Raw genomic sequence first — 24429 nt, forward strand, 5'->3', positions numbered from 1 at the left:
ATTTTGCCTAACATGAAGTCTTCCCAGTGCATCTTTCAAATTTAGATGCCATCACTCCTGCAAATCCTTCAGGAGTGAGATCTGGTTACCTGCCTTCCCACAGCCTCATTCAGCTCCTCTTTTCTGTCTCCCTGACCCCCACCCCCACCCCCACCATCCAGGTGTTCTGCAGTCCCTGAACTGAATCCCTAAATGCCCCCACCTCTCCCTCCCTGAGTGCCCACAGCATCATCTTTGTGCCTTCCGGAGGGCACTGCTTTAGGTGTTCTGTTCTAGTTACCTCCTAGCTGAGCTCTGGGGCCCAACACAGCAGCTGTTTGCCAAGTGAATGTATAAGACTTCAATAAACTGAGCAATGAGCAATATTCTTTGGAAAACACATTTAATTTCAAAGTAAACAAAGATGTTTGTACATTAAAGTATTTAATTAGTGAAACAATTATTATCAATGTAACAAGCTGAAAAATATAGCAACTTGATACAAGACTGAGGTAACAAAATACTTCACCAAAATCTAAAGAATCCCACAAAGGGCTGATGTTCAGTGGTTACCGTGGGTGAGACAATTCACAAGAATTAGAGAAAGTCCTTACACAACTGCATGCAGAGGTCTGCTGAAAAAAAAAAAAAAGACAGCCCAGGAGTGTGCAACAGATTGAACAAGGAATGAATTAAAATGTAGAAACTGATTTTCAACATACTTTGAAGAATACATAAGAAATTGAAAATTCATCTCTATACAACATTTTGAAACCATGCATTTTGGCACGAAATTTATTAAAGATTATACCATACTAATAAATTAATTACTATTATTTCATTACTGGCACAGTCATTCAGAAATGGATAAAGAGACTAATGGTTATAAAACAAACAGATGATCTCTTGTGTTGCTGCTGAGAGCAGGGGATTCAAGGCTGCCTGGGGCTACGCAAGCCTGTGTAGCACAAGCCTACAAGGTGGTCTAAGTCCATGGTACAAGTTCTCTACACCCAAGAAAAGGCAGCACTCACTCATTGCACTTACACCATGAAGATTCTGACCCAACCCTCTCACTCCACCTTTGGAAGTCCTCAGTGTACCCACCCATGGCTCTGTGCCTGGTTCTTCTCAGCCAACCAGCCTCTACAACAGCGACTCCAGCCAGTCCCTACTGCAACTGATCCAAGAGGCTGTTCAGTCTGCTGAGACTTCCGAAAACTTTCTGGAGGAATCCATGCACAGGATTTGTACTCAGGTTAGGAGGGAGGCAGGGTCTTGCCCAAGACACCTGTGCTGGGGATTGTTTGTTTTGTCCTCAGCTCCATGAGGGCTGGGTGGAGCCTGGCACATTAGGAAGCACTTGCCGGCCATTAATAAATGAGTGAATAGTGGCTTTGTGCAGACAATCTGTCATATCAAAAAGACTTTCCTAGGTTATTTTTCTCTTGTAATTATGAAATTACCCAACAGGTCAATATGACATACAGTTGATTTAAGTCATTTACACGTTTGCAAAAAAGAGGGCTATGTTTTTGGCAATGTTCTCCTGGTAGTTCCAAGCATCAGCAATGTGAGTGAAGAGCTCTGAGTCACACCCAAAGAATAAAGCAGATGTTGCTTGCAAATGGCTTCCCATTTCCAGACCGTTTCCCTCTGTAAAATAGCATCCTAAAAGATGTATCTCTTGGGCTTGAGGAGCGGGGAAAGATAATGAAAGAAATACTGGCCATCTTGGTAAGAAAAAAAAACACTTTATAAGTTCAGTTGGCAAGAGAGTGTGGGTTCTTTCCTAAACAGAATTTCTTAAAAAAGTATTGATTTCCTCAGGTTCATGGTCTGCTAGGGTGCTGAGTGGGTTTCTAGTCAGGGGAGGGAAGGGGCCCAACTCCCTCACTGGGCATAATCAGGTCTATATTTCTACTGCTCTCCACGAAGAATTTCAGTTGCCAGAATGCACTTGATGGGCTTGGAGTTATAAATCATGCTCAACTGAGGGGGCAAAAATTGTTCCTAGGGAGAGGTGAGTGAGTTGCTTTTGAGACATCGTAATGTTACCCACCTACTCCAGGTATGTAGACAGCTTTCCACACTTTTACATGGGGTTCCATGATCTGTTGGCACAAAAAAATAGCATATGCATGCAGGACATAATACCGTCAATGGTGTCACGATCATTTGTGCATTATGGACAGTAAAGGAGCAAAGGACAGATATGCTCCCCTCCAGGGCAAGGATCCAGCTGTGACCTTCGTTTTTTGTCTGGCTCCCTCTGTCCCAGGCTTGCAGGCCACCTCGCCAGCAGCCTGAGGGACAAACCAACACTGAGAATACAGTGCTGAACTCACATGCTTGTCTCCAAGCCCCCGCTTGGAGAACAGAGGATCTTCCGGCATCATCTCCAGATTCTTCTAGTGTGTTCAGGGCTCTTATCAGGCTTGCGCCAACAAAGTCTAAAGAGGTTCTTCCAGAGTCCAAGCTAAGAATGTTCCTGGGATCAAACTCAATGAGTGAGACGACTAAACACTTTGAAAAGAATTGTGATTGTGTTATTTCGAATTAGGCTCAGAAGAAAACATTTGTGAAAGAGAAATGTTCCTGCCCTTTCCTGTGTAAAGGGCAGGAAATGATTGATTTAGTGGTGCCTGAAATTCTGGGGTTCTGGCTTGGCCTCTAGAATATTTCATGTATGAAAAACCAGGACATTTTGAAGAGGGAAGAAACCCAAGGAAAATTAAGTAGCTGATGTTCCAGTCTTTCACCTTTATCTAAATGTAAGTTTTTTTTTTTTTTTTTTTTAAGTTAGCAGGTAGATTAGATTCAGTGTAGCTTTAAGTGTTAATACTGCATGGTTCCAGTCAGAGGTGTTTGTTCTGTTTGGCGCTGTCATTCAGCCTCTGGACGCTGACTTAAATGGTCACTGGTAGAACTAGGTGCACACATCCGGGGTGGGCACGCAGAGCACCTATTGTCAAGGTTTGACGTGGTCAACTTTATCATCTGGAGTTTCTCCCGACAGGAAAGTAATCTAGTCTTTGCTCAAAAGGAAGATTAGTCACTGAGCACAGTAAAGCTCAATCACAAAACAAGACCCTGATGACTTCCCATTCAGGAAGTACTTTCCTCATCATTTCATTTAGATTTTCAGAGAAGTTGTTACTATTTCATCCAAGTACAGAGTGGTGGTCTTTGGTCATTTTAAAATTGACTTATTACAGTTTACTGGCTTAGATGCCATTTTGGAGCATCTAGCCCAGAAACCCTTCAGGGCTGTCTGGTACCTGATTAGTGTGAGCTCTGAAATCATTAGCAACAAGGATGTAGCATTCCGTCTCTTTCAGAAGACTGTTTATGGATATTCTCCTCAGAATTAGCATACTCACATTATAGCGGGGTTGGGGTGAGGGATTATGATAATAAGCAATTCATTATTTTGGAAGAAAATGTACTTGTGCAAAATAAAAGTCACTTTAAGATGTGACAAAAGGTAAAAGATAAAGGATGCTGTTGTGTGAAGAGCTCCTAACTGAACGCAGAGGTTGGACCCTTCACTCCCCAGGGCTTTGCTCTCTTGTCACGTGGTCATCAACAATTGTGCCCTTGGACTTGGATAATGAAGAACTTGCTGGTGACTGCACTTGGGGGCAAGACTGGGGGAGCTTAAGGCCTCAGTGTCACTCAGCTCCCTATCGTGATCAGGAACCTCAGTGGGTGCTGCCCTGGCAGTGGAGGCAAAGGGGTGAGATGATGGGAGCAAAGGCCTTGCCCTGCGTGGGGAGGCTGATGCCAAGTGGCTTCTGCACAGCCCATCACTGGGAGAACAGTGGCCGCCGAGGCTGCTTCTGAGGGAAGCTGGGAGGAAATAGGACAACTGCTCACTCTGGCATGGTGGAAGGGAGAGAGAAGAGCAGGGCCTCAGGCCCTACCAGCAGAGGGAACGGGAGGAAGCAAGCAGGACCACGGCGAGGCCGAGCCCGATCTTAGAAGAGCTGACAGCAACGAGGCCGGAAGGGCCCAGTGGCCCAGCGGCCCAGCAAACAGGCCTTCCAGATGAATAGCACCCGTAGGAACAGAAAACAAGACACAATTTAAGGCATTGTTCGTTTACAGTAAAAGAATGCAAGGGACCCTTAATACAGGAGGGACCTGGGCTCTTGCTCTCACCTTCCTCGGTGGATAAGGTGGTAACCTAAGGTCAAAGCAGGGCCTCAAAGCGAATGACGTATGTGATGTCATAAGTCTTGTGCCAAAATGCATGTTTCTCAAAGAGTTCACACTCGCTCGCACGCACATGTGTACGGCACACACACGCAGAGGATGCTTCAGGGGTTGTACAAAATCTGAGGCAGCCCTGTGGGCGAGCAACCCCGTGCACTTGGGGTATAAAAAGCCTGTTCCATAGCCTGCTCCTCTGCTCGGGCCCCTCTCGAGGTTGGCACTGCCCGCTCTTGGTATAGCAGAAAGCACTGGGCACCCAACGTGGGCTGAATGCTTTCGAGTCGCAGAAGCAGCTGGTGGACAGATGGGGGCCTGGAGAGGGAGGGCAGGGTATACAGTTGGGGTCCGGCCACCGCCCCAAGACGTGATGCTGCAGAATGAGTGCCATGAGAGTCGCTGGGGACTGACAGGTGGATCCCACTCTGGGACTGCGAGGCCACAGGCCATGTCCCCTGAATCTGGCTGTGAATCTCCCAGCACCCTGGCCCACAGCCTGTGCCCAGGACTGCTCTTCTCCACCAGGCCCAGCCTGGGCTCTCAGAAGCCTCTGAAGTCACGCCACGTCCTGCAGAGACTTACTCAAATGACATAAGGTTTGCAGGTACCTAGAAGAGAAAGCTCAGCCTCTTGTCAAAGTTCCAACCTCTTGGAGAGGGGCGGTGGGGGGGGTCTCTTAAGGGAAGGGACTTCTTTTTTTTTTTTTTTTTTTTTTTGGTTTTTGCCGGGGCTGGGTTTGAACCTGCCACCTCCGGCATATGGGACTGGCGCCCTACCCCTTGAGCCACAGGTGCTGCCGGGAAGGGACTTCTTAAGGGAAGGCCTTTCCCAATGAGTCTATGAATGAACAGGTCAGGTGGGGAGAGGGCACAGCTGTAACCACAGCCACGCCTTCCTTGTTCATCCAGGCACCGCTCTGCGTACTTCATGAGTCCTCACTTCAACCCTATTGGGCAGGTACTAGAATCATCCCCAATATAAAGATGAGGAAACTGAGGCTTAGAGAGGCTAAATACACAGTAAGTAAGTGGTGGGGCCAAGACCCCAGAGCCCACACTCTGAATCACTGTCCTCCAATCAAAACGCATCTGTCCTTGGAGTGGGGAGACCAGTGCAGCAGGAAGCGGCCTATGTCTCTGGAGGGAACCAGCAAGAGAGATGTGTGTCTTTAGGGGATGGGAGGAATTGGCAAGTGGAAACACAAGAGAAAGAGTAAGTTTGGGGATACCAAGAACCCTCCCAACCTTCCCATAGCTGTGACCCAAAGACAAGATCCTAGTCCCCAGCGTCACCTTCCCTCACACTGCTGTAGGGTCCCAGGAGATTTGATTAGAACTAACTTCATCAAAATAAACCCATCATGGTCAAAATGATGAATCAGGAAAAAAATGCTTCTCTGTGTGCCAGGAGACCATTATAAGAACAGGCATAGCAGCACTGTTCACTGTCACAAGAAGCAGAAAATCATTCCTGGGATGGTCAACGGAAGAACCAATAAAAACATAATCAGTACAAATAAATGAATGACTATTACGTGTATTGACACCGATGAATCCTAGGAACAGGTTGAAAGCAAAACACAGAAGAAAATGCATGGTTATGGTTCTATTTATGTAGAATTTTTTTTAAAAAAAAGCACCTCAGACAATACAAGAGGGAATCAAACACATGTTCTAAAATGATAAAGGAATAGTAAACAAAGCAGGAGAGGGTTACAGTGGGAAGGAGAGAGGCAGAGTTAGGAAGGAGCATGCAGGGTGGAGGGTTCAGGCGGTAGGCTGGGTGGTGGGTGTACCGTGTTCGTTTCTGTGCTGTTGTGGGTATCTTACATACAGATACATGTATATGCATTTGAAGCAAGGGAAAAACTGTACGAAGGTTCTAATACTCAAGTCACATGTGACTTCTGCAATTACAAGTTGAGCTCAAGGTGACTTGTATTCATCTTTTATAATCGGTATACATTGAGTATTACAATTTTAATTCAGTTTTTTCCTTTCTTAAAATGTGTATACATTTTTTTGTACCTTCTGTATATGTTATAAATAAGGTTTAAGTAGATTCAGAGTTAGTGAAAACATTTTAAGACCAGCCTGAGCGAAGTGAAACCCCATCTCTACTAAAAATAGAAAAATTAGCTGGGTACTACAGTGGGTGCCTGTAGTCCCAGTGGCTCAGGAGGCTGAGATGGGAGGATTGCATGAGCCCAGGAGTTTGAGGTTGCTGTGAGCTATAACACCACGGCACTCTACCCAGGGCAACATAGTGAGACTCTGTCTTTAAAAAAATCAAAACAAAACTGATACCCGTAGCACAGTGGTTACGGTGCCAGCCACATACACCGAGGGTGGTGGGTTCGAACCTGGACCGGGCCAGCTAAACAACTGCAACAAAAAAAAATAGCTGGGAGTTGTGGCGGGTGCCTGTAGTCCCACCTACTTGGGAGGCTGAGGCAAGAGAATCACTTAAGCCCAAGAGTTTAAGGCTGCTGTGAACTGTGATGCCATTGTACTCTACTGAGGGCGACATAGTAAGACTGTCTCAAAAAAAAAAAAAATCAAAACAAAACAAAGGCAACCCCCCCCCCCCCCACACACACACACTTTAAGAAATGTAATTCTACAACACAGAAAACCAATCTTAGTCATGGTCGTTCCCCATGGACGCAGCATTCCTGTTGTGCCATCTGGAAGACAGTGAGACTGATTTCAATAATCCTCCACTGTTGGATATGTAGGTTGTGGCTAACTTTTTATTATTACATATAGCACAGAATAGGAATATTTGGTTGAAAGTAAATTAGAAATAAAAAGGATTTTTATGTAGGAAAAATATCCTATTCCCTAGGTCTAAAAATTAGACAAAAATCCTTAAAAGAGGCAGAACCTTGCCACAGCACACCACATTTGCCAGTGGGTGAAATGTGACCCCTTAGTCCTCCTACCAGATTGGTCTGACCCAGTCCTCTACTGCCTGCTATAGAGCTGCTGCCATCCTCTGGCTGCTCCTCTAGAGAGGGACACTGGATTTTGTTCCCTGCAGAGCCCCACACAGCCAAGGCTGGGGCGCTGCCTCCTTCCCCAACCCTCAGGGCTGTCAGTTTCTGCTGGCTCTGGAGCACAGGTCAAAGGGCCACCTGTGTGTGGCAGGTGAGCTTTGGTGAACTCTGCTATGCTCTGCAGAGCTAGTGAGGAACCCTGGACACGCATGGCATGACCAAGGCGGAGGGGGCCAGGGTGCGCTTTCTTTCTCTCTTGATATGGCCTGAGGTCCTGACGAGGTCTTCCCATCACACTGATGGACAATTACATTTGTTGAATGTACAAAATATATGTAAGCATTCTAGAAACTACAGCCTTATAGTTTCTTGTGTATCATTTTAGAGACTATATGCATATACAAACAGGAGTGTGCATGTAATAAATATGATATCCTGAGCTCACCCTTCCCAACACTTCACACTTTGCTCCTTTCGGGTAATCACACGTGGATCTGCCTCTGTGTTTCTAGTAAGTACAGAGATTTTTTTTTTTTCTTTTTTCTTTTTGAGACAAGAGTCTCACTTTGTCACCCTCAGTTGAGTGCTGTGAAGTCACGGCTCACAGCAACTTCAAACTGTTGGGTTCAAGTGATTCTCTTGCCTCAGCCTACTGAGTAGCTGGGACTACAGGTATCTGCCACAATGCCTGGATATTTTTTAGAGAGGGGGTCTCGGTCTTGCTCAGGCTTGAACCTGTGAGCTCAGGCAATCCACCCACCTTGGCCTCCCAAGTGCTGGGATTACAGGTGTGAGCCACCTCGAGCGGCATAAGGACAGAGTTTTGCACAATATGATGTCCTAAGGGTCACAGAGGTCTCTGGGGTTGTTTCTGTATCAGGAACAATGCTGCAATGAACATTATTAAACACTAACTCTGAGTAGACAGGTCCGTCCGTGAAGGACTCAACTGCAATTCGTTTGAACCTCCCCAGGTTGAAGTTTCTCCTGGGATTATGGGTCTTGTCCTACTGTTTTAGTTTCTGCTGACTCTGGTTTCTAGCTTCTTACCACCTGTGATTCTGGTGAGCTTTCTTTTTTTTTTTTTGTTTTTGTTTTTGGCCGGGGCTAGGTTTGAACACGCCACCTCCGGCATATGGGACCGGCGCCCTACTCCTTGAGCCACAGGCACCACCCTCCAGTGAGCTTTCATGTGTGTCCTCATCTGCATCACAGAGGAAGATCCGAACAGGACAGGCAGAACACAGTGCCCCAGGACATGCTGCTAGAGACCTCCCTCTGGCTTACAAGAACCGCTCTGAGAGACCCAGAAGTCTATGACTGTGCTGTGACTGGTTCAAGCAGGTCCCTGCCCTCCTGGACCCAGACGTCTGCATGGACTTGCCTCTGCTGATGTCCCTCCAGACCTGCAGCAGGCCAGCTTATCATCTACTCCTAGTTACCACTCACGCTTCTTCCTTGAATCTGCTGCCATCTACTCCAGACAAGCTGAAGAGAGCAATCCAGCCCTGCTTCCCACCTCTGGCTGACCCCTGAGGAGTGCACACTGGATGCTTAGGGAGAGGAGCACCAATGCTGCCCACCTGACCCCTGGAGCAGGACACTTCACTGGCCCCCGGCTGGTGCCTTGTGCTCAGCAGCAGGGACGCCCAGGGAAGTGGAGGCAGCAGAGCTCAGGGCCACAAGTATATACTCTGGATTCTAGCAGGCCTGGGTCAGAGCCCAGCTCCACCCCTTACTAACTAGGGGCTCCAAACTATATCTGCCCCTTTCTGAGCCTCAGGATCCTCAGTATAAAATGGGGACAGTGGGAGAAGCTACCCCACAGGGATGTGAGGAGAATTCAGCCAATTCCTACACACAAGCATTTCACAAATGGCCTGGCGAGGGGGGTGGAGAAGGGAGCCGGGCCCAGCAGCCCAGAGGGGCTCTGTCTGTCCAAGTGCCACTGAGCAGCCGTGCCCAGCATGTGGTGTGCTCTCCGTCACTTAGTTATTCTTATTATTCTGTAGTGGGGCAGGGAGGGCCTTTAGTCAGTTTGGAATATTCCCACAAAATCACCTTTTGGGGGAATAGTCTAGATAATGCTGCAGCCTGACCCTGGGGTGCTATCATATACCTGCCTAACTGCCCCCCCAGGGGATGTTTTTTTTGTTGTTTTGTTGCGGTTTTTGGCCGGGGCCAGGTTTGAACCGCCACCTCTGGCATATGGGGCCAGCACTCTATGCCTTGAGCCACAGGCGCAGCCCCAGGAGATGTTTCTGTGGCTTTTCCAGCAGTGAGAAAGACAAAAGAGCCAGACCAAAGCTCTGGCCTGGAGCTGGGCTTAGTTCTAAGCTGAGCATGGGAGTGCCTTGTCTTAAGGTGAAATGCAGATCAAAACAGGATCCCTGGGAACACAATTAATGGGCTTTGAGGGAAGAAGGGAGTCCTATTTCCTCAGGATCCTTAGTCCTGAGGGTGGGAGAGGCTATTTCAGTGACAAGAAGAATTTGGGTGTCTTTACCTGAGGCCTGTTGCTTTTACATGCATCGTCCAAATGCTTGTGCCACAGTATTGCATGGAATCGGGAACCAGTCTGAAACTTGTAAACATTGCCTGATGGGTAGAGAAACTGTTGGTTAAGAAAAAGTTCACATAGGAGGGTCATAGCCATGACTATGGCCTAAAGAGAAACACGAACGTGGGCAACTTCACTGAAGCAGGTCAGCCCCTGGTGAGCTGGAGTGTGTGGAAAAGGCAGCCCCTTGCTCCCTTGAGCTTGTCCCTTTGGCCTGGGGCTCTTAACCATTTGGGGGCCATGTTGTCTTTTGCTGTCTGGTGAAGCCAGTGGACCCCTTCTTAGGATAGCGTTTTAAATGCACAAATAAAATACAAAGGAAATCAATAATACTGCAACACAGTCACCAAATTAATGAATGGTGCGATTCTGTAGGCGCTTCTGTATAAAACCACTAATCACGAGCTCGGTGGCAGGTCTGATACTGTACTGTAATTTTAACAGATGAACACAAATGGTATTCTGAGATGACTGCAATAGTATCTGATATGGAAATAGCTGTGATTTTTCTCAGAGATAAAATTATAGGTGTTGCTAACATTTTTGTTGGTAGATGTCTAGATTCACCAGTGAGAGAGTCACTGAAAACAGGTGTATTTTTTTCCCAGGCAATTTTGCAGACCCCTGCATTCCATCCAGGGATCCTAGCCATCTTCCATCTCGCATTTTCCTCTGATTGAGGACAATGCTTCCCTCTGGGCTAAGGCCCACGAGCAGCCTGTGGTCCTGTGGCCATAACAGCTTTAAGTCAAGCTTGTGCAGACATGGCCTTTACTTTACACAGCTAATCCTGTCCAGATAGATAGGGAAGAAACTGAAATGGTAACCAAACTGAGGACACACTGCCATGTGTGTGCCGCTCGGCCTGGAGCAGAGAACTTGGCAATCTACATTCTCCTCATTCCCTGGGCTCCATGAGGTTCCTGAATCCCTTAGTTTTTTTGCTTCTCAGCTGAGAACATTAGAACCCGATTGCTCAGGATGTGGTCTCTCAACCAGCACATCATCTGAATCACCTGGGAGCATGTTAGAGATTCAGACACTTGGTCTCCACCCCAGATCTACTAAATCCAAATCTGCCTTCTAACAAGATCCCCAAGTGATCTGTATGTACCCGCGCCCTGCTGTAGAACATTCCTGATAAGGTGTGAAGATGCTTTGGGACTTTACAGCCCAGTCAGTTTGTCTGGAATCCAAGACTCAGGCAACCTGGGGTTTCGGTCATGTGACATGGGCTACTTGGACTAGCCATGACCTGTTCTGAATATCAGTGAAGACAGGGCTCCTGGACAGGATAGAGCCCCGAATCTTCTTCCCAGCATGATCATGGGAGAAATGAGGGAGCCAGGTAGGAGACAGCTGGGGAAGGTAAAGACAGCTTTTGAAAGTTAAAAGAGTTCTTCTCTGAGTTGGCCTTGCACCTGGAGACTGCCAGAGTCTCCTGGCACAGACACTTCCAGGGTCCCTGACCTCTCCCAGGACCGAAGACCTTTCCAGCCACAGGGTCTCACCCAGAATGGTTATTTATTCCAAGACCCTGAGCTACAGCTATAGGCTCAAGTGGCCTCAAAAAGGATTCCTGCAGCCAGGTGCCTCACACACTGCTCAATGGACATGCCAGCCACCATCCACGCAGCTTTTGTGAACTAGTAAAGAGCCTTGTGAACATCAGAACCTAAAGCAACAAGAAAATGGCTGCCTCAAAAGCTCCTGATAACTTAAAGAGGCCTGTTTCGCAGGAAAGAACACAGGGTAGGGAGTGGTGCCGGCCCTGGCTCCAGCCTGCTGCCTACCTTTGTCAGGGTTGTTCAGCTGGAAGATGTCCGGGTGCTCGGGGTCGTCAGGCAGCTGCACCATCCAGCCCACGATGGAAACCTTTTTGCCAGGTGTGGATTTATACTGGAGGAGAGCAACAGCACAGCGGAGGCCCGGGCCCAGCCCTCCACTCACAAGGAAGGCCAGCTTGGGCTGGGCAAGGCTCCTTCCCATCTGCCACCTTCCCCACCCCACAACTCCCTCCGCACTAGAAGGCCCAGCATGAGAATCCTTTCATGGGACTTACGTGTTTTCTGTCTGTGCCCCGCAAGGACTTGGCTCCGTAGTACAGGAGGGTGGATCCTGAGAGTATGACCCAGTACCTGGTCCATGAGGACAGCTAGACGAAGGGGAGGCAGAGTGATGCGCGGGGGTTGGTGGGGCAGAATGCCCCAGCTGCCTGGCTCCAGACCCAGCCACTCTCATCGATGCCTACACAGGCCTCATCTCCTTCCTGGCTCTCTCCCATCTCCTGTCAATGCCAACTCCACATAAACCATGAGGAGGGGAGACTCCTTCCTGCCCCCTTCTTGCCAGGGCAGAATTCAGCTTGCTGCACACTCACTTGTGCAGGCACTCTGCCATGCAGGTGACTTCCTCACTGAGTCTTCTAAGAGTACATGCTTTTGTGTCCTTATTTACAGATGTGGAAACTGAGCGCTTGTCCCCTCAGGGGCACAGGCAGGGCTGGAACCCAGGTTGGCCAGTCTCTGGCCCTAGGCCCTTTCACTGCTGCCCACACTGCCTCTGTGTGTCTGCACTTACCGCAGGCTTCCGTCCTTCCTTGAGCAGGGTTTTCCTTCTCAGAGGCCCCTCCATGGTGGGCACTGCTGCTGAGTTCCCCAGAGTACAGATGCACGGGCCGGTGGGGCTGAGGGGACACCACTGGTCAGACATTGCCTTGGAGGAGCTGAGGTCAAGCCCCCTCTCATTTACTGGGGTTCACAGGTGTTCCACTGCTGAGTCTGTAATACTTCCATAGGCCAGAGGACTCCACAGCACAGGGGCAAGGCCCAGGAGGGAAGGGCCCACCACAACTGAGACCTTTCTCCCCCTCTCCTTGTCTTTCTGGGGGCTGCAAAGTTCTAGGCTTGATGACTACTAAGTCCCCCATAATCCAGCCCCCCCCCCAGCACTCCTACCCTATCCTGAGGGACCCTTCTGCTGGGGCTTCCTCCTGGCCACTCCCGCAGGGCTTTATCTACCTCGGAGGTTCTGGCGGCCTCTCCCTCTTATGTTGGCATGGCCTGGAGGAACAGCCTAGGGAGGGGCAGAGGTGGGGGGCCACATTCTCTGTTCCCTTTCCTCCTGGCCCTTATCTCACCCCCTCCCCTGGGGATTCAGGCACCCAGGCGAAGATATTCAAGTGCAGGGCCATCCTGGACCTTCCTCCTGAGCTCACCTCCCTGACCCTCACCTTCCACCATCTATGGGCTGCTTGAGCCAAAAAACTCTGATGCCCCTGCAACCTAATCAGTCCCAGGGATGCACTAATCCCAGGTTGGATATGTCCAACCATCCATCTGGTCTGCCCCGCTATTCTACCCACGTGATCTTCCTTTACATCACTGTCCTGTGCTCTCCCCAAGCCTCCTTGGGTCCATTCCTGCCAGTGTCATGCCACCACCATGCCCTCCCCTCTGCCCACTTTCAGCAACCCCCTGACAGGGCTCCCCACTATTTCTGAGGTCCGGGTCACCACCCTTACTCCTGCTGGACATGCCCCCCCATCGTTCCTTCACTCTGACTCACCCTGCTCTTCCTGCCTTACCGCCCAAGGCTATCCCTTTGGCTCAGAGCCTTCCTATTACCCCTGCTCATCCCCACCAGGCCCTTCTTCAGGGAGGCCTCTCCTCACCTGCTCTCTGGGACAATCAGTGCACCTGGCAGCAGCAGAGGCTCCCTAAAGCTATGTGCTGAATAAATGAACCAATGAATAAATGCATACCTGTAGACACAACTCCGGGTTCTGGGAGAATTCTGAACTGGAACACGCCAGTTGGGCCCCAGTGTGGCATAGAGACGTCCCCTGCTTCAGAGGAAAAGGGTTGAATTTTAGCAACAGCCTAGAAAGAGCACCTGGGTCATTATCTCAGAAAGAACTGCAGGGCAGCCCATTCCCCTACTCCTCCCCTGGCCTCCTCGGTCATGGTCACGATGCAAGCGCGTCTTGAGCTGCCAGTTCAGTGAGCACAACACTCCCTAGCTCCTCCATCCAGGAAAGTCCCCAAGTCTCCAGGAAATTGTTTTGTTAACTTTTATTGGATGGTCACCCTTTTCCCAGTATCAATAGGATGACCAAAATCTAGGCCACCCACTTAACTCAGCCTGGGGCTGAGATGTTTAGTAGAAAACACTGAACAGCCCACATGAAAAGTGCATACAGGGAGGCGCCTGTGGCTCAACGGGTAGGGCGCCGGTCCCATATGCCGGAGGTGGCGGGTTCAAGCCCAGCCCCGGCCAAAAAAAAAAAAAAAAAAAAAAAAAAAAAGTGCATACAGACACAACTGTGGCAATCTTGCATGTCGGCCGGGGGTGGGGGGTGGGGGCGTGGGGCATTCACCAGGACACAGCTGAATTCCTCTGTTTGCTATGTCCTCTCCACCAGATGGTGTCCTTTGCAGTTCCAGCCAGGCCCCTGCAAACTTGCTCTGCGACCTGCTGTAGCACCAGAGGGGCTGCGCTCCACGCCCTCTCTGTGGGCCGCCCACTTGGCTTTCCTCCCACCTGGCAGCAAGCCTTCCAGGCCAGTGTGCAGCTTCAGCTCAGCTTCTTTGGGTGAAGGCACTCTCTCTCTCCTTCTTCACCCTTTCCTGTCTTAGAAGACTCACTTCCTGTATCCTCTTCCTGTGCCAGCCTTCTCCCCCTCCTGGCAGCATGGTCTGTAGCTTTCCCTGCCCAGGGGCCAGACAAGGATGTTTCCCACTTTATGAAGTCAGACAAGGTCCAGACTTCCTCTCTAAATATTCCCTCTGCTCTCCACAGCCAGTCAGTCTTAGGTTACTGCACAATGCCCTATGACTATGACCCCAACACCTGGGGGTGGGGTGGGGATGTCCCCACGCCCTGCAATAGGTGCACGATACCGTCATTGAGCCAAGGGCCTGCCATCTTCCACCCAAGGAGCCGTTCCTGATGGTCATCTGAGGTTCACTGTCAGGGACCTGAGTTCAGGGCTGGTTGAGTCATCTAGGGCAGCTGCTTTGGGCCCCCTCTCCTGCCCATCAACGCCTACGCTTTAGGATGATGTGCCACATATGTGCTTAGCCCCCCAAGTCCTCTAACATACTGGGTCTCATGATGGTCACAGGTTGTCCCCCCACCTGAGCTGTGGCACAGACAAGAGGCCCTGATACGTTCAACTCCCAGTCCACTGGTGAGCTACCTCCTCCCTCTTCCATTCAGAAAGAGGGTTGGAATGCAGACAGTGAATGTGACACTACACAGATCACCATCAATCTGCCTCAGTTGGAGACCTCAGTGCTCTGCTGTTACTGGTGCTATTTGTTGAGCTTCTCGCAGCTGAGGGCACAGCCCGACAACACAGCCCGGCGATGAGGTAGTGCTGCTAGGGGCTGGCCTCTTCTTCCTGGATGTAACCAAGGATTTCCACTGAGCAGGGCCTGACAGTGAACTTTTCTCCAGTGACATCCTTCATGGCTGTGTTGGCTGCCCACAGAGTGTTCCCTGGTCATTTCATCTGGATTCCCACTCTGAGCCCTGTTTGGAGTTGGCAACCGAGCCTCCCTTCCCAGAGCTGGATCCTCTAGCCCTTTCTCCACCTTTCTTCTCTTCTCATGAGTCTTTTTTCCTTGTCACCCCAGGAAAATGTGGGGGTGATGGTGGACTGTCCAAAATCACCCCCTGTTCCTCAGACAGGGCAGGGTGGACAGCGCTGCTTCTTCCTTACATCATTCCCACCCTTTCCGGGAGATGGTCCGTGGCTGCGTATTAGCAGATATTTGGTAGAGCTGACAATGTGTTGAGGCACTGCCGGACACCACCATCTTCTGGCCAGGCTGGCCGTGTGAGCAGTCTTTCTTGTGCCCCTCCTAAAGGAGTGAGGAGATCTGCAATGGAATGGATGGCTGGGCAGTGCAGGGACATCAGGGTACAGGGTGCTGACCAGCACAGCACGGAGTCACTTGGAGCGAGTGCTCACATGCCAGGCATGGCGCTCACTCCCTCAGAGCAGCCTGGGGTAAGCACCATTCTCCTCCCCATAATGAGGAAAGCTCAGTGATATGAAGCTACCCGACCAAGGTACGGGCCTTGGAAACCAGGACTTGAACTCGACCTGACTCCACAGCCTGTTTCTCACCACCATGAGGTGCAGCCTATCAAGGCAGAGGTGTTCATGTGGTGGGTCTACCACAGAGTACCCCTACTGGGCCCACTGTTGGGGTCTTGCTGTCATTCTACTCTCAGAGGCACCTCTACAAGGGGGTGGTCTCTGCCTGCAGCTCACCGTGCCTGGGCTCTGTCAGTGTCTATGAGACTGAACGGGCATAAAATTCTCCTGTCCCTGGGCTTCCCCCAGGAAGTGTTCTGCTGGTGGTCTTGGCTGCTTGGCACTTAGCGTCTGTCTCTTATCAGCTGCCAACTAAGTGCTTTCACATATGGATTCACCCACCTCTGTGGGGTGCACTGCTCTCATACCCAGTTTAGATGAGGAAACTGAGGCTCAAGGAGGCAAAGCCACTTGTCCCACCTTGCTGGCCTTTCAGGAGAGACAGAAATGCAAGAGCTCACAAAGGAAGGTTTGCCTTCCTGTGTGAGGTGAGGGCTATGCCAGGCCATGGAAGTCAGAGCCTACTCTCCCTGGAGTGGGAAAGCAACCCTGGGCTTTGAAGGGTAGCATCAGGGTAACCATTCCTAGGGACCTGTCTGTAGGCAACTAGAGTCATGGTGGGGGAAGCAGCCTCCCCTTTCATGTGAGCCCCTCAGGGCTGGAGAAGGGTTGTGTTGGGCAAGGTGACCCTGGCTGCCTGGCAGGTTGGTATCATCAGGGGAGTCAGGATCTCAGCCTCTAGAACCAGGAGATCTGAAAGTATCTGGAAGCATCCCTGATTTGAGATGACTTGTTATATGAATGTTCAGGACCAGAAAAATGCAAAATGAATGGGTGGTGGTACCTGATGAACCCCAGAAATCAAAGGATTTCTCTGATGGGGGGCTTACACTCCAGAAGCACAGACCCCTTTCCCAGGGTCATTGTGAGAACATGTGGCTAAATACAATGTATCCCAGGAAGACCATCTGACTGTCCCCTTTCAGGGATCTTGGGTGGAGGTGAGAGGAAGAAGCTGCAGCAGGTAACTAAGGCCTGCCTTGACTAGGAGCTTGAGGAAGTTTGGTCTGGGGAATATGCAGACTGGCAGCCAGGTAGAATACCTCAGCCCCACATGGAGGGGAAGGTGGTGAGGAAGAGGAGGGAGAGGAGGAGGGGGAGGGGGAGGAGGAGACAGGTGATGGGATAAAAGTGATGATTATGGTGATAAAGGTGGTGGTGGTGGTGATGGGATGATGGTGATAATGGTGGTGGTAGTGGTGATGATGGTTGGGTGACGACGATGATGGTGGTGGTGGTGATGGGATGATGATGATGGGGGTGGTAGTGACAACGATTATGGTGGTGGTGATGGGATGATGGTGATAACAGTGGTGGTAGTGGTGATGATGGTTGGGTGACGACGATGATGGTGGTGGTGGTGATGGGATGATGATGATGGGGGTGGTAGTGACGATGACGATGGTGGTGGTGGTGATGGGATGATGGTGATAACAGTGGTGGTAGTGGTGATGATGGTTGGGTGACGATGATGATGGTGGTGGTGATGGGATGATGGTGGTGGTAGCGGTGATGATGGTTGGGTGATGACGATGATGATGGTGGTGGTGATGGGATGATGGTGATGATGGTGGTGGTAGTGAGATGATGTGCCTGGCAATGTGCTGAGCAGAATTTGCTCAGTGTCTCATTTAATCATACAACACTGTGAGGTGGGAACTATTACTATCCCTGCTTTATGTAACAGATAAAGAATCTGAGGCTTGGAGAGGTAGTCACTTGCCCAAGGTCACCACACTGGGAAGAGGAGGAGTGGGCAGTGCTGCTGAGATCAAAGCAGCCAGGATACTACTGGGGCCAACCATGTGATGAGCATTCAGATAAGCTGTGCGGATCTGAAAGGCCACTTTCCTCACCATTATTTTCTAGGTACATAATAGGTTGTAGGTATCTTGAGAGCTAGATTTCATAAAGCGCTGAGTCCCTCTTGGGGAGCACTAGCCTAGGGGTTGGGGAGCAGAGAGAAGTCTTGGATAATCATTAGATTGAGGCCTCAGTGTTCTTGGTCTTAGCAGAAGTAGGGTTCCCCCACCCTCATTCTTCTGTCTCAAGTACACAGAGCTCTGGTAGGAGGGTGCCTATGCAAGGGTCCAGGTGATGCTGTTCATCAACAGTGTTTACCTGCCCCAGCAAACCCTTGATAGGAAGCCAGTCCCACTAGGCCATGCTTTGTCCTGGTGCTTTCCTGTTGATTCACCTTCATCTGTAGGCAGGAAGCTGCCACCGTGAATTCTTCTGGATCCTGGGACATCTCTTCTAACAGTAGTTTTGAAAGACTTTTTCTGTGAGCCCCCTACCCTTTCCTGAGCGATGTCCCTGGTTCATGCATTTGTACCAAATGTCCCCATCCTGACAGCTGAGTAAATAGGACAGCACCAGCGACCCAACCCAGGTTAAACAGATTTTCTCTTCCTGGCTATTAAGAACCAAATTTGAGAGGCTGAAAGTCAGGTTCAGTGACAGGGTGAAACTATTACACATAAATTTGGGAGTTGTCCAGGTACTTATCTCCCCCCATATACAGAGAAGTCCAGAAATCTGGTCTGCAGGAAAAGGAGAGTAAAGCAGATAGACATACAGAGAGAAGGATGGACACAAGATAGAAGGAGAGTCCTGCCCACTTTCTAGGTGCTGGCTCTGAAAGAGTTGCAGGTATTAGACAGAGCAGTGGTGGACAGAGATTTCTCAGCTACCAGGAAGCAGCAGCAGCAGATAGATGGCAAGGCCTGTGGGCAAAGACCCAGGGTCCAAGGACAGGTAATGAAAGGTCCCTGGGTCTCTGCCATTCTTCTTTCTCAGATGATGATGGTGATGTTAGTGTCTCAGATGATGATGGTGATGTTAGTCAAGGGAGCCAGGCAAGAAATCACATCTTTGAGGGAAAACGACCTTAGAAGCTTAGCATACTGCTTAACTGGGCTGCCACCCAAAAGCCGTGAGCAGAGCTGAACCCAGGTACCAGGCAACAGGATGGACTGAGGGCCTCAGATCCTGAGCCTCAGCCCTGGGCAGATGGAGGTAGTGAGGATTTCTGTGAGAATCACCTGGGAGAAGCCATGGCTATCAGCCCAGGGGAGCTCTTACTACAGGATCCTCTAGAGCAGTATTTTTCAACCTTTTTTTTTTTTTTTTAAATCTCACAGCACACTTGAACCTACAGTTAAACTTGTATGGCACACTTAAATTGTGTTGATAAAAAAAAAAAAAAGAATAAAAAAAATACTGTGCTTTGAACTTCTTTTGAAAATAATTTAATTAATGATCTTTAAAATTTTTGCAGCATACCAGTTCAAAATCACTGCTCTAGATCCCCACTCCCCTGAAATACTGCAGAGTTTGGCCTAGAGAGGCATCTTTGTGCCCTACTAGGGTCTTCTGATTTTCTTGAGGAAGGGAGCACCTTTGAAAACACCATTTTGGGGGCAGCTGGCTTGGTGCTTTTGCCATGGCTCCACTTTCCTGGTGTCCCCTACAGATGCTGGGCTATTCCACCACCTAAAACCAACAAATAAACCTTACACAGGGAAGAAATTGCAATATCTAACTGCCTCGACACCCTCTGCCACCACCCTATGGCACCCACAGGGCTCTGTCTGCGGTAGCCTCTTATAGGGGCCCTCCCCATCATCCCCAGTGAGCTGGTGGACCCTCACTTTCATTCTAGTCTATCCATCCCATGATGACTGAACTGCCATTTGGGGATATTTTTCTTCTCTCTACCCAGCCTTAGACCCTTGGGTTGCTTTCCTGCTGGAAAGAGGTACCTTTTGAGGGAGACTCATGGAAATCCCCAAATCCGTTCCTCAGGCTCTGCAGCTCCACCTATGTGCTTGGCACTCATTGTGTGTGTCCTCACCACAGAGCTGAGGAACAGAGGCTCAGAGGAGCTGGGGGTAGCCAAGGGCCTGAGAGGTCAGTGGTCCTGGCTTTGGGTCTCTCAGCATGGTTGGCCATGCCTCTCACTGTGGAGTTTCACTCAGAACATGAGGAAACAGGACACACCTTGGAGCCCATCTCTCTTGCATGGGACTTGCAGAGATCCTGAGCACTGGGCCACCTGCCACATCCCAGTACCTGACCCAGAGCTCACAGCCTCCTCAGGACCCAGGAACCTCCTCAAGGGCTCACTAGGGTCTTCTTCACCAAATGTCCTAGGGCATTTGATTAACTGTCCCTTCCTTTGGAAGCCACCCCTAAATCTAAAGCCTGATACAGGTCACCCTGATGGGCACTCCCACTGTATCCTGTGACTCCCCTCCAGCCTCTGTGGGCCTGGTTTACTTAAGACTCTGTGAGCTCTGACTAATCCCTGCTGTGTCCCCACAGGAAGAGGGATTGCTCTTCATCTAGGAGGATTGTGTGCCATTCCCTCCCTCTCACTCAAGGGGCTTTCTCCGAGCCCTGAGGACCGCTCTGGCTCCTACTCTTCCCAGACCCCTTATCACAGGCCTGTCTCTCACATGAGAAGGCCCTTCCATGGAGACTTGTGATGTCAGCCTAGGGAAGATGATGGCTGAGTGTCTTGTAATGAACTTTGCCACACATTTTCATATTTCAATTCTTAAAAACTGATTAGTAGTCATTTCTGATTGTATCTTCTTTTTAAAAAGTTATGTGTTTGTTTGTTTTTCCAGGCAGGAAAGAAACATTTACCTATTACAGAAAATTTGGAGAACACAGAAAACAATGAAGACACTTACTCAATAATCCTATAACCTGGAGATAATCAAGGAAAATGATATTACACATTTTCTTACATACATATGTTTGTCTCTATAATCCATTTTATTCTTCCTTTAAAAAAGCACCTCATTTAAATACTTTAAGGACCAGAATGATCATTCAGCGGAGCTCTCCGAGAACGAACTGGGGAAAAAGAGAGAATCCAGCCATACCTGGCATGGGGACCTTACCCAGAGTCATAGCTCAGGGAGTACAGCGAGGAGGTGGTGAGCTGGATACAGCGTATGATCCAGCAGCGGAAATCTGATGAATTAGGCAAATGATTGCCACCGGCTGGGATTGGCTGGCCACGCATGGAGGTCTGGGATGGGAGGAAGCCTTTCTGGAGCTTTCAGTTGTTGGAGGAAGCTGTGCATTGAGTGGAATGCTTGGAAGAGTGGGAAGACTCCAATAGTATATGGCAACCGGACTTGAATGCCTGGTTGGAGTGAATGTGCCATAGATTTGGTGGCTGGTGAGGCGGCCATACTGAGAAGGTCTCAGCAGCCAGGGGGCTGCCATTGTGGGAAGGTCATAAGAAGGTCTTAGCAGGGGCCTAAAACATGGAGGTCTTAATTCTGCCTACCAGGATCAGAACTCCACTCTTGGGCAGGCTGAGGGACACCCACACCCTCAGCTTGCAGAACTGAAGTCTGGGGCCACTGGGAGACCTGCCCCTGAAGGATTCTTGTCAGCTTTAAGATCCCAACCCAACAGGGTCTGAATACTGAGGAAACAATCAGGTGATCATCAAAGGCAACTAGGTTTGGAATAAGGAACAATGACGCTGCTGGCTGTGCTGTCTCCTAAAAAAAACCCACATTGCTATCTGGTGTCCCAGCGACATAGTGCAACATACTGTCATCAATAGCAAGGACCTCTGTCTGAAACAAATGAGGCAGTGAGAAGCAAAAAGGAGGGCAAGGAGGTGAACAAGAAGAAAGAACACATGAGGAGGAACCAACAGAACAATTCAGGGAACGTAAAAAATCCAAACAGAGGAACTCCCCCAAGGAACCATGCGGCAGCTACTGCAGAAGACTCTACCCATAAAGAATTAATGCACTTGACAGAAAGGGGATTTAAAATATGGATGATAAAGACAATAAGAGGAATGAATGAGAAAATGGAAGACAGAACCAAAAGGTGGAAGAGAGAAATGTAGAATAAAGAAAAGATATGGCAGAGCTTAAGGAAATCAAGGAGACAATCAGTGAATGTGAAGATGCAATAGAAGGTATCAAAAATAGGTTAAACCAAGGAGAAGAAGGAACCTCAGAGGTAAAGGATAAAGTTTTTTTTTTTTTTTTTGAGACAGAGACTCAAGCTGTCACCCTGGGTAGAGTGCCGTGGCATCACAGCTCACAGCAACTTCCAATTCCTGGACTCAAGCAATTCTCCTGCCTCTGCCTCACAAGTAGCTGGGACCACAGTTGCCCACCACAATGCCCGGCTATTTTTTTGGTTGCAGCTGTCATTGTTGTTTGGTGGGCCTGGGCTGGATTCGAACCTACCAGCTCAGGTGTATGTATGTGGCTGGCGCCTTAGCTGCTTGAGCCACAGGCGCCGAGCCAGGATAAAGTTTTTGAGTTAACCCAGGTAGTTAAAGAGGCAGAAAAGAAGAGAGAGAAAGCAGAACAGGTGTTTAGAAAATTATGAGATTCCATGAAGCATTCAAACGTATGAATAATAGGGATGCCTGAAGGGGAAGAAGATTGTCTCAAAGGAAAGGGAGCCCTACTGGAGGCTATCATAAATCAAAACTTCCCAAGTTTTACTAAAGACCCTGAAAGACTCCTTTCAGATAAATACTGAACCCCAGGTCTTCTCAACTCAAACAGAGCCTCTCTAAGACACATTGTAATGAACCTATCCAAAGTCAAGATAAAAGAAAAAATTCTGCAAGCAGCCAGGAGTAAGTGCCACTGACCTACAGAGGCACAGCCACTAGGATGACAGCATACTTTTCAACTGAAACCTTCCAAGCCAGAAGAGCACGGTCATCTACCTTCAACATCCTTAAACAAACCAATTTTCAGCCCAGAATTCTGTATCCTGCTAACCTAAGCTTCATAATTGATGGAGAAATCACATCTTTTGCGAATATACAAGCACTGAGGAAATTCACCACAACAAGAATACTCCTGTTGAACAGCTCTGCAGGGAATACTTAGAGCTATTCTTAACACTGACCACCACAGTGGACCACCAACAAAGTAAATACCCAGAAGCTAAAGGTCAAAACTTAGCTTCCACAGTGGCACAGAGGATAAAACTATACAATGGACTTTCACAAAATACAATGAATAGAACTCCACCACATTTATCAATTCTCTCAATAAATGTCAATGGACTGAATTCACCACTGAAGAGGCACAGGCTGGCTGACTGGATAAAAAAGCACAAGCCATCGATACACTGTCACCAGGAGACACACCTAGCCTTGAAAGACAAATCAAGACTCAAGGTTAAGGGATGGAAAACAAAATTTCAAGCAAATGGAAATCAGAAGAAAGGAAGGGTTAAAATCTTATTTTCAGATACAATGGATTTAAAGAAACTAATGTTAAGAAAGACAAAGATGGACACTTTATCCTGGTCAAAGGAACAATACATGAAGACATTTCTATTTTAAATATTTATGTACCCAATTTAAATGCGCTCAGATTTATGAAACAGACCTTGAAAGGTCTGAGCAATATGATGTCCCATTAACATTATAATAGTCGGGGATGTTAAGTCCCCTTTGACAGCCTTGGACAGATCCTCTAAACAGAAACTACACAAAGATACAAAGGACTTAAATGTGACCCTAGGACAAATGAGATTAATAGACATATGCAGAGCACACCATTCCAAAGCTAAGAAATATACATTTTTCTGGTCAGACCATGGTATGTACCCCAAAATCAACCATATCCTAGGATACAAATCAAACCTCAGCAAAATTAAATGAATATTAATTATACCTTGTATCTTCTCAGACCACAAGGCAACAAAGGTGGAACTCAACTCCAACAAAAATGTTCATCCCCACACAGATTTGGAAAGTAAACAACCTTATGCTGAATGATAGTTGGGTTCAGGAAGAGATAAAAGAAGAAATCGTTAAATTCTTCAAACATAACAACAGTGAAGATACAAGTTTCCAAAACCTGTGGGATACAGCAAAAGCAGTCTTAAGAGGGAAATTAGATACCATTAGTAACCATTAGATGCCTCCATTTGAAAAACAGAAAGAAAGAGAGCTCATCAACAAACACATGAACCATCTTACGGAATTGGAAAAAGAAAAACAATCTAATCCCAAACCCAGTAGAAGAAAAGAAATAACCAAAATTAAATCAGAGATTAATGAAACTGAAAACAAAAGAAGCATTCAGAAAATTAACAAAACAAAAAGTTGGTTTTTTGAAAAAATAAATAAAATCGATAAACCTTTGGCCAGATTACCTGGAAACAGAAAAGCAAAATCTCTAATAACATCAGAAATGATAATGGGGAAGTAACAATAGATGCCACAGAGATACAAGAGATCATCTCTGAGTACTTCAAGAAACTCTATGCTCAGAAATTTGACAATGTGGAGGAAAGGGATCAATACCTGGAATTGCACTCTCTCCCTATACTTAATCAAGAAGAAATAGCTCTTTTGAACAGAACAATTTCAAGAACTGAGATCAAAGAAACAATAAAAAATCTCCCAACAAAAGAAAGCCCTGGTCCAGATGGCTTCACACCAGAATTCTATCAAACTTTCAAAGAAGAGCTTATACCCATACTGCAGAA

The 24429-nt window shown here is 48.3% G+C and overlaps 1 protein-coding gene across 22 annotated transcripts in view; it reads right to left on the reverse strand.

Annotated features, from left to right (window-relative positions):
- Window positions 1–369: 369 nt before the first annotated feature.
- Window positions 370–24429, reverse strand: part of RALGPS1 (Ral GEF with PH domain and SH3 binding motif 1) — a 300534-nt gene continuing 276474 nt past the window's right edge. For 14 of the 22 annotated variants that reach the window (XM_053562098.1, XM_053562188.1, XM_053562211.1 and 11 more), the window contains 6 exons: window positions 13516–13599; window positions 12333–12438; window positions 11815–11907; window positions 11546–11651; window positions 9699–9790; window positions 370–4802 (listed from right to left, as the gene is read on the reverse strand). In XM_053562098.1, the coding sequence (XP_053418073.1) occupies window positions 4773–4802; window positions 9699–9790; window positions 11546–11651; window positions 11815–11907; window positions 12333–12438; window positions 13516–13599 (511 nt within the window). In that variant the 3' untranslated portion in view covers window positions 370–4772. Of the gene's footprint in view, window positions 4803–9698; window positions 9791–11545; window positions 11652–11814; window positions 11908–12332; window positions 12439–13515; window positions 13600–24429 lie in introns of those variants that run through there. The other 8 variants (XM_053562197.1, XM_053562113.1, XM_053562172.1 and 5 more) reach the window with 4 other exon arrangements.

This window comes from Nycticebus coucang, chromosome 2 (genome assembly GCF_027406575.1).
Source record: "Nycticebus coucang isolate mNycCou1 chromosome 2, mNycCou1.pri, whole genome shotgun sequence".
Lineage (NCBI taxonomy): Eukaryota > Metazoa > Chordata > Mammalia > Primates > Lorisidae > Nycticebus > Nycticebus coucang.